Source organism: Rousettus aegyptiacus, unplaced genomic scaffold (assembly GCF_014176215.1).
Source record: "Rousettus aegyptiacus isolate mRouAeg1 unplaced genomic scaffold, mRouAeg1.p scaffold_m13_p_6, whole genome shotgun sequence".
NCBI classification, from domain to species: Eukaryota; Metazoa; Chordata; class Mammalia; order Chiroptera; family Pteropodidae; genus Rousettus; species Rousettus aegyptiacus.
The window spans coordinates 78,358,078-78,368,443 of NW_023416309.1; the positions used below are offsets into that span (position 1 = coordinate 78,358,078).

Below are 10,366 nucleotides of genomic sequence, written 5' to 3' on the forward strand. Positions count from 1 at the left end.
GGGTATGAGACTGGAACTCGAGAGTTAAAAATTTAGAACAAACAACATTTTTATTTTATTTTTTATTCTTTTTATGGTGACATTGGTTAAGGAAATCCAGTAAGTTTCAGGTGTACAATTTAACAGTAAGCTATATATATATACACATACATGTATTGCATTGTGTTCATCTCCCATAGTTATATTTCCTTCTGGCACCACAAACAGCATTTTTAAAAAGCACAAGAGTGCACGAGATGTGTGTCAGCCCAAGCATTTATAATGTCTCTATTCACTCTTCCCTGCGCACCATCGACTGCACCAAGGTCTCAGACTGAAACACGCATGTGCACACCTAGCTCCTGCTCCTGGGCCGAAGTTTACTGGTTGCGCACGCGCGGTGCGCGGCGGTCGCCATGGAGACGCGTGGCACTGGCCAGGCGCTCTGCACTGGGAGCAGCCGGCTTAGCTGCAGAGAGTCTTGGGCTGCCTCAGGCTCAGGTGGCCGCCCCGCGGGCGGATGGACGGCCGCGATGGGGCAGGGGCGTCAGGGTACCATGAGGACGACGAGGACGACGAAGAGGAGCAAGAGGGAGGCGCTGCGGGCTTGAAAGGATCCAGACTACCTCCCATCCCCGGCAGCGCCTCAGAGCCGACCAAACGGAAGGTGAAGAAAAGGAAGAAGAAGAAAAAGACCAAGGGGTCGGGCAAGGGGGACGGTAAGAGTAACAGCTAGCGCGGCAGCCTTGGCTCCCATACCTGAGATTCTTCTCCGAGGTCACCCACTCTCATCCCTCTCAGAGATCCCCCTCTGCCTGGGTACTAGTTCAGAACAGCGCCAGAAACTCGCCTGTCCCAAACAGAGATCTCCACTTCTCACACATACGACTTATTGCTGCGCAGTGATGCTCATCTCAGCTCATAAAGCTCATACATGTCCACAGAAACGCTCCCCCCAAAAGCAGAGAGACTTCGATCCTGCACTGAGAATTATCAGCATCCATGGAGACCCTTTACCCCGCACAGAAATACCCCACCCCCAGATACCCAGAGTCATTCCTACAGAGACTCGCAGCCCCACACAGCACCTCAGCTTTACATAGACATCCTCTCAACTTCCTAATCCCTCAGCAGAAACTCGCAATCTTAAATATCCAAAACGTCCCCACAGAAATCTCAAGCCGTCCTACAGAAATCCCTTTATCTTCATACAGACTTTCCCTAAACCAAAGATACTAATACACTAGTGGCAGGCATAGAAACACAGACTCCTGCCTTCTGCCTAGAGTCCCTCGTTGCACGCTCACCTGGCTTCTGGATGTTTCATAGACAACCAGTAAATGTATATAAAGTCGTATCCTCCCTGCACTAACTGTCCTCCCCCAACTCCATCTGCCAAGGTCAGCCTTTGACTGCACACCCACCATCACACCAGTCAGTACTACATGCTTTTATCATCCCAGACACCGTCAACAACACTCCATGTGTCAATATAACCACCAAATGAAACTAAACACAGACACCTCATCAGGCACACACAGTCACAGTCTACACTCACATACATAACAGATAGGTACTCTGTTTCAAATGCATAGACCCCTCCTAAACAGTTTCTGTACATATACAACCATATGCGCACAGGTTCTTACTCCAGTCTCTCTCAAGGACATGTCACGCACATACATACACTAACCCTGCCACAAACCCAGAGTCCCTACATCTCATTGAACTCCTCGCATAGAACTTGGTTTCTTAACAGAGATGCTGAGCGCCCACTTTATGGAGAGAGTAACAGTGACATAGTATGCACTTGCCTGTGAGTGCTGAGTCTCCACTGTTACCTGTGTGGTCCCCTTCCAGGGGTTTGGCTATTAGGGACATAGTTCTCATTGACTCTGGCACAGCAGCCCTGACCTCCAGTGTGGCTAGTGCCGGGTTCAAGTTTCTGGGCCCTGGCTGGCCCTTTTTGTGCAGAGCTGATACCCCAGGCAAGCTGGAGCCAGAAGGAGTGGCAACCTTTCCCAAAGTTGGGGGAGGAAGCAATGAAAAGCTTATAATTATTTCTTCAGGTGGAATCATAATAAAAAGGCAAGAAAATAATTCTGGGGTACAGGTCAAAAAGCCCTATATGTGTCTGCAAAACCAAATTAGGAAATTTTTTTGTCTTTTTTGGCATAGCTTCTGACTCTAGGAATTACAGTGGCATTTACCTCATATTGTCAGCAGGGGACACCAAATCGTTTTTGGGGAGTAGGAAGCCATAAAAATGTCAAAAGAAAATTTTTAAATTTTTCATTTCTTTTTTTTTGGGGGGGGGTAGGATTTCTCTCTCCCCCAAAATAGAAGGATAAACTGATGAAAGAACCACAACTTATAGTGTTTTGTGTGTTATATAATTCAGGAATGCTATTAATGTAAAAAAAAAAATCAGTACAAGCCACGCAACAGAAGTATTTCCTGGCTTGGCATAATATTGCTTTCCGCAGTCAAATGTAGGAAGCTTTTTTGTTGTTCTCCATTTCTTCCACCATAAAGAAGTCTAGACTAGAGGTAGAGCCAGCCATAGGCTTCTAGAACTGGAAAGTACTTCGGTGAGCATGTGACAAGGTGAAGTGGTGGGTAGCCTGGCACAGTGGAAAGAACAAGGCACTGGAAGTTAGACCTGCATTCAAATTCTGGCCCCGCCACCTGCTGTGTGGCATTGACAAATTACTGAGACTTGTGGAGTCTTGGTTTTCTCACCTGGAAAATAAGGCTGATAGTCTTTATCCAGAGGACCTGGTTCATAGTATGTGCTCAATAAATGGTTCCTCCTTCCCCAAAATGACTTGACCAGAAACATAGTCAGTGGATGTATATGAGGCTGATGGGCTTGGCCACTTGAACCCCAGGAAAGGAAGGGCCTCTATCCTCTTACATCTTTGGTGATTTCAGCATCATCCTCAAGCAGGATGAGAGCAGGCATCAGCACAAACACTAACACTGCTCATCTGCTCAGCAGATAAACATCAGAGTCCAGGCTTGAAGAATCAGCAGCTGTCTTCATCTTTTCATGGCATCTTAAGTCCCGGCAAAGACCATGGCCTGAGGCAAGAGCACAGACAGGACAAAGAGGAAAACAAGCTCACCCCTTCTTCTTTCTCCCCCCCTGTAAGTCTCCCCTACTTTGCTGAAATAGAAGAGAATCTTTCCAACCAGATCAATGAGAGCCTGCGTTGGGATGGAATTCTCACAGACCCAGAGGCAGAACAAGAAAGGATTCGCATATATAAACTGAACCGGAGGAAGCGGTACCGGATTTTAGCCCTCAAGGGCTTCCACTCTGACCCCTGTGCCGAGGAGACTCCTGAGAACCTGGCCTACCCTTCAGATAAAGACTGCAGCCCCAACAGCAGGCAGCCCTCAGTCAAAGCTGACCACCCTAATCACTACTTTGAAGGAAACCTTATTCCAAAGCTCCTACACTGTGATTTAGCTACTACTCTGCCCGAGTGAAAATCCACCCATGATGTTGACAAGCTTATAATTTATCCTTACCTCAAGTTTATGCATTAAAAAGAAGACAAATAAAAGGAAATCAGACCTACATCTGAAGGAAGCAGATGTCTGGTATGTTGATGAGGTCAACCTCTCCTTTACCAAGATGCCCTTAATTGCCCAGGAAGGCCACACAGTTCCTTGATATAACCAATTTAATGAACAAAGATTTTTTCAGAATTTATGTTCTTCTCAAATAAGCTGGCATTTTTTTGTTATTTCTCATCACTGTTAGATGTCTATAATCTGCCCCCCCCCAAAAAAAGAGAGAAATTATATAGATTATATTAATTGTAGATCTTAAACTAATTTCACGGGTAAAACTCCACCCATAGCCTGCTTCTGTGGGCACAAGGAAAATGCCCCAAATATCCTGGAACCCTTTTTTGTTTTAATTAAATATACTCCCTGACCTTAGGTGGTCTTCAAAATAGAGTTCCAGAACTTTATCCTTGGAAAGTTATGAGAAGTCGCAAAAAGAATATTGCTTCTCTTATAAATATGATCCTCCCCCAAACCCCCAAGATGGCCTTGTAAGCAAAGTTCTGAAGCATTGAAAAGGCCCTACTATATTGCTTGTCCTAAATTAATATTCTTCCTTCCACAAATATTTACTGAGTGAGGGCCATGTGTTGTCTTAATTTGTGTTCTCCCAGAAGCAGACCTTGGGACAAGGACTCAAATGCAAGTAGATTATTTGGGAGGTGATGGAACGATCCTAGTAGAGAGGATCCAGGAAAGGGAAGACAACCAATCCAGGGACACTATTAAACCAGCTTCTATACTGGACAACTGGGGGTTAATTGTACAGGGAAACACTGTCAGGATTATCCTGCCTGTCCTACTGTGGCTGAGGAGCCTGGGGGGATAGTAATGTCCTGGGCTGGGCCTGGAGGGTTAATAATGTCCTGGCAGTTCTAGTTTGCCACACTTGTGGGCCTAGAGGCCTACTTCAGTTGTGGAGAAATCACCCTCAAGCACAAAGATGCAGATCTTAAGGTCCAAGCGATAGGTGTGGTCTCTGGGGGTAGCAATGGCCACCTGTGTGCAACACAGTGCAGGGCCCGAGAGGGACAGAGGAGAGATTTAAGGTGAGGTCTCTGCCTTCCAAGGAGTTAAAGACATGCAGTGAACTCAGGAGAAGGTGAAAGTCAATATAAAACATCATAGAAAGCTTATCTGAATGTTAAACGAAGTGGTCATCTGGGTCCCCATTAGCCTCCAGCTGACGGAGCAGCTCTCTCCTCACCCTTCCTTAGAAGTGCAGTTGCAGAGTGTTCATTTTGGCCATCGTACTCTGCCAAGACATAGCAAAGGGACTTTTGAAAGAGCCCTGTCCTCCCCCAGAAAGATTAGCAGCTGCTCCTGCCAGGGCCCCTGAAGCAGACAGGAATGGCCCTCCCTGTGCCAAGGCCTGTCGTCTGCTGTCTGGTTGAGGAGCACCCATGAAATCAAGTGAAGAGGAACAGGGGCTTTGGTGTGGCTCCATGGGGAGGAAGGGATGGGAAATGTGCCACAGGACCTCGCCCAATGCCCCAGGGCTCAAGGTAAAGAAGCAGAGGGTGGAGCAGCTGAGCTGGCATCTCATGTGCTTTGGATCAACCAAGGTGGCTGGGGGTGCAGCGCATGGAGGAGTCCAAGGGCACACCAGCTTCAGGATGCTTCGGTTGCTTTGCATTGTCTTCCATGGGAGGTGGAGATGGGGGTGGCTTGTGGTCACTTTTCTGCCATGAGATATTCTGGGATAGTGGTTAAACTTATGAGCTTTGACACCAGAGCTGATTTTGTCTCTTTCCCATCACATGCTAGATGTGTGACCTCAGACAAATTGCTTAACTTCTCTGAGGCTTAGTTACCACATCTAGAAACAGGGATGCAAATATCTACCTCAGTGTTGTGAGAATCAAATGCAGTAATTACATGAAACAGTTAGTATAACACCTGGCCCCCAGAAACCACTCAATCTATTGTAAAAGTTTTCAGCCATGATATTTTAGTTTGGGGGTAGCTACATAGCCACTGGAGAGATGCTCCTGGGTAATGATGTAGCACTCACCTCATTGAAGGATGAGCTTCGCAAAGAAATGTAGCTTCAGTGGCCGACCAATGAATATAATTCAAGTAAACCACAAAACAAATTACAGGGGTCTGGAGCAAGAGAGAATGAAGCAAGGATTTCAGAGTCCAGGGTTCTGGCAGGGGCTTTGGGCCAAACAAGAAAGTGCCTACTTATAGCTTGGAGCGAAATGGGAGGCTACTCTTAAGATATAAATAGAGGAAGCAGTTGGGGGTTAATGCTCCCACAGGCACAGAAATGGCTCCAAGTCAAACCACGCTGGGTTAGAAGTTTTAAGTATATTTCTCATACCCAGGCTCTTTCAGTGAGGACCTTTCCAATGACAAGGAATAGAAAACCCAGTGAGACTGGCTTACTGACAAAAGGGAGTAATCGACTTATAAAGTCAACAGTCCAAGATTGTCTGTGGCTTCAGGCATGGCTGGATCCAAGAGGTCACCTTGTCTCATCGAAATTTCTCTTTCTCAATATCTTGCCTCTACCTCCCCGTATTAGCTTTATGTTCAGGCAGGTTCTTGTAACAGGTTGCAAAGATGGCCACTGACATCCCTGTTGTTCTTCAAAAAAAAAGAGAGTCACTCCTGTGTGCCTGTCTAGTGCCCATATCAATCCCAGAGAATGTCTCTAGCCTGGCATGGGTCATAGGCCCATCACTAGACTAGTCACAGCAGCCAAGGAAATGGAGTATTTGCTGCACAGACCTAGGGTATGGGAGGGTGACCTCACTGGACACAGGTACGAACAGATTGTCATAGCATCTATATGAAGCCTACATAGAACATGGAGCAATTCCCTAAAGAGATGCCAAGTAGACAGAGACTTGTCCATTACCCTTCAGATGAAGGATGATTAGTTTCTAAAAGATCCTGATCAAGTGTCACAGGCGTGAATCGCATAGCATGAGCTAATCTCAACTGGTGTGGACTGATTGCACACTTATCTCCAGAACTACTGGAGTGTTGGAATAGATTCCAACACTATGGAATCTATTAAATAATGATGAATAATGTTCTGTAACCATGGATCCATGGGTGGTTTGGTACAGAATCGGCAAGGGAACACTGTTAATAATTGGGTTTATGATTTGCACCTGATTTTGGTGGAGCCTAAGGGATGGGTTTCAACCTTTAAGAATGTGCCTACATGATCAGCTCACTATAAAATACTCCTCATGAGTAGACTTTGGGCTTCCAACCAGCAGTGGTTGGAGACTTGGGAATAGAATGCTCCTGTGTGAGTCTCGTGAATAACCACTGTGGACACTGCGGGAAGATATTTCCAGGGATGTAACAACTTTTGTGTGGATTGGTGTGGCAGATGTGTCCCCAACCCCGCCCTCCACCCCTGCCTGCCCATGATCTCGGCTTCCTGGTATTCATGCCTTTCCTTTGAGTACTGGCTGAACCTGTTGACTCTAATGAATAGAATATGGCAAAAGTGATGGAATGTCACTTCTGAGATGAGGTTATGAAAAGACTGTGTTTGGGGGAAGGAGGGAAAGATGATTGGTGGAACACAGCTGGAGGGAAGGATGAATCTATTCTGTGTGGTGCTATCACGGGGTACGTGCCATTACACATCTGTCCAAACCCATTGTATGTACAACACAGTACCTCCTAAACTATGGACTTAGGTTAATAAAATGTGTCAATATTGGCTTATCAACTATAACAAATGTATCATATTAACTTAAGACATCAATAATAGGGGAAACTGGTGGGGGGAATATTGAAGAGGTGTATGGGAAGTCTTGTTATTTTCTGCTCAATTGTTCTTTAAACCCAAAACTGCCTTCAAAATAAAGTTTATTAATTAGACAGACAGACAGACAGACAGACGGACTGTGGCTTCCATCTGGGACACACTCTTTCTCTCCTTCTTGTCTTAGGGGAAGCCAGCTGCCATGTTGTGGGCCACCTAAGGAAAGGCCCACATGGTAAAGAATTGATATCTCTTGTCAACAGCTATTTGAGTGAGCTTGAAAGCAGATTTACCCATTAAGCCCTGAGATGGCCACATCCCCGAGTGACATCTTGATTAAAATCTGTGCGAGACCCTAAACCAGAGGCGTCTAGCTAAGCTATACCCAGATTCCTGACCCACAGAAACCATGAGATAATAAAGTTGTTTTGAGCCACTGAATTTTGGCATAATTTTGTTACACAGCAATAGCTTACTAATACAGTTGGCCTGTTCCTTCACCATCAGTTGTGCCTCTCAGAGAGCTGCCTCACCCTTGCTTGATCTGAGTAGTAGAAAACCAAAACCCAACCTTCTCACAAGAAGCCGTGTGTTATCTGGACACCTCAGACATTCATTGCCAGCACTCTAAAGAGGTTTAAATTTATTTCCAGAAATGATGCTGTGTCCTACAGGGTTAAGGGGGCTGCTGGGTAAGTTAAGTGCTAGGCAAGACTACATGGTTTCTGCTTGTTATGCTTTATACCTGGAGCTGTTTACAGCTATTTATATTATACTTTTGTGGTATGTGTTTTGTGTCCTGCCCCACCACCTTGTAATTATAATATTTTAGTTCATCTTATAGTTTATAAGTTCTATATCATTTATTCCTTAGTCAAGTTCCCCGAGCAGTGGGGATTATTATCTCCATTTTACGCTTTAGGCTTAGAGAGACGAGGTGACTTGCTTGAGTCTCACAACTTGCAAGAGATTTACTTTAAGGTCTCCAATTGTCTTTTTGGGAAATGTTTATTAAGCAACTGCTAAGTATGCAATTCTCTGCTAATTGCTGCAAGAATACCGATGATAATAGTATCCATTGAGCAAACTCCTCCCCTGTCCAGGCATGGTATTAGGCATTTTACATACACAATTTAATTTCATCTCCACGACAATCTTTGAGGTGCAAGGGTGTTATGATCCCATGCATAGATGAGGAAATGGGTACAGATTGCAAAAGTGACTTGCTCAGGGTCACACAGGAGCTAAGGGAAGGAGCTGAAATGTCATACCCAGGTCTGGCTGATCCAAAGAGGTAGCTCTTAATGACTGTGCTGTGGTGCCACAGACAGGCTCCCAAAGCAGGAGGAAACCGGGCTGCACACATTCCTGGATTTTAACCACAACGGAAAGAGCCAGATGAAGACAACGCTGGGGTCTTGTCAGTCGAGTCAGTGGCTAAAGCAAGGCGGGGGTATAATTGCAAAGAAGGAGTTGTTCCTGGGAATCGTGGCTGACAGAGAAGCTTCCTGGCGAGAGGGGCCAGGGGAGGTAGAAACCTCTACCAGCTAGGCTCCAGAGGGCCCCTGGGGTGATGGGAAAACTCTCTCAGGCCTCCTGGGCACACTGTATTCTTGTTCACAGTCAAATACAGCTTTTGAAACTACTGATATGTCCCCCTCTGATCATCACTGGGAAGGATTTAGGAAGGGTTCTATCTCACCCTACCATCCCCATTTAACCACAATCCTCCAGGCCAGCACTCTGGCCTGCAACTACTGCCCATGCCTTGGCATTGAGTGGGGTGCCTAAGGCCTCTGCTCAAAATGTGAGCCTGAACCGGCAGCACCAACATGGCCTGGAGCTTGTAAACTCTCTTGTTAGCTGGCTCTCAGGCCCCACCCCAGACTTCCTGAATCAAATCTTGTACTCTAACAAGATTCCCGGGGTGACTCATATGCCCGTTAACATTTGAGAAGCTCTGGTTGTTGGAACATGATTTCCCCAGGTCTCTCATATGTCTGCACATCTTGTGAGGAGAGTTGCCGATGTTCCAGACTCTTCTGAAGGATGCTGGTGTGACGAACATCCTTGGAAGATAAGGAGTGTCTCCTTCCAGAGCACGGGGAAGATTTGCTTACTACTTACAGAAGATTCTGGTTCCTAAGCTCAGAGCTCCTCTCCTGCAACACAACCACTTATCTTCTGGTGCCACCCGGTCCTCTTCACATCACTTTGTGGGAATTAAGGCTCGAAACCTACACAAATGCCGATGCTCTAGCCATGACACTGCTGTATAAACTGTCCTTTGTGTCTGACTCAAGAGTCTAATGTCTTTAGCCAACATCCATGAAAATGTGGCAGGGTAACTTGTTAGTTTGCAAATAGCGTAAAATCTGACTCTTCACAGTTCTTCACCCTGGTCTAAAGGACAGACAGACTACCATTTAATTCTCTGATTTCTCTACACTTAAATCACCAGAAAGCTATACAAAGTTCTACACTCAGGTTTAACTTTTCGAACTATATAGAAAATGCATATTATTGCAGACAAATCAGAAAACACAGGGACAAGTGTTTTTAAAATACCTAATAGCCCCTCTATGCAGAGAGCTAGCCTTATCTCTTTGGTATCCACCCTTCTAGCCTCTACAAAAGAAAGACAAAATTAATGGGGTAATAATACATGTATTTTCTTTTCATAGATCTCTTAAAAATACAGCAAAGCCATCTTTCCAAATCACTAAATTGACGTCCACATCATACTTTGTAATGTTTGCCTGATATTTATCATGGAGACAATTTATTCAACCCCTATTTATGGACATTTACTTGGTTTCCTACTTTTTAGCTATTCTAAACAATTTTACAAGAAACATCCTTATAAGAACATTTTAGTACAATTTTCCAGTGCTTTGGGTACATTCTTGGAAGTAAATTTACAAGCCAAAAGATAATTAAAACAATAAACACTTGTATAGCTTTTAACTCATGCCAGATACTGTTCTAAGCACTTTGCCTAGATCAACACATTTAATCCTCACAACTCTATGAGGAAATAATTCCTGTTATCCCCATTTTAGAGAATTTAAG

General features: G+C 45.1%; 1 protein-coding gene across 2 annotated transcripts; it reads left to right on the plus strand.

Moving 5' to 3' along the window:
• Positions 1-420: 420 nt before the first annotated feature.
• On the plus strand, positions 421-7,089 carry CUNH17orf97 (chromosome unknown C17orf97 homolog). Of its 2 annotated transcripts, none has more exons than XM_036223713.1 (2): positions 421-698; positions 2,978-7,089. In XM_036223713.1, exons 1-2 carry the CDS (start codon positions 500-502, stop codon positions 3,472-3,474), a joined length of 696 nt encoding a protein of 231 aa, XP_036079606.1. In that variant the 5' UTR covers positions 421-499; the 3' UTR covers positions 3,475-7,089. The 2 variants fall into 2 exon arrangements, with proteins under 2 accessions (XP_036079606.1, XP_015994457.1); XM_016138971.2 differs by having other exon boundaries at positions 2,981-7,089.
• Positions 7,090-10,366: the final 3,277 nt, after the last annotated feature.

Bases quoted from the DNA above. Each gene is read 5' to 3' on its own strand.
- CUNH17orf97 (XM_036223713.1), top strand. From the start codon at position 500: ATGGACGGCCGCGATGGGGCAGGGGCGTCAGGGTACCATGAGGACGAC. The intron at 699-2,977 runs GTAAGAGTAACA...TCATCTGCTCAG, and splicing joins GGGGTCGGGCAAGGGGGACG to CAGATAAACATCAGAGTCCA.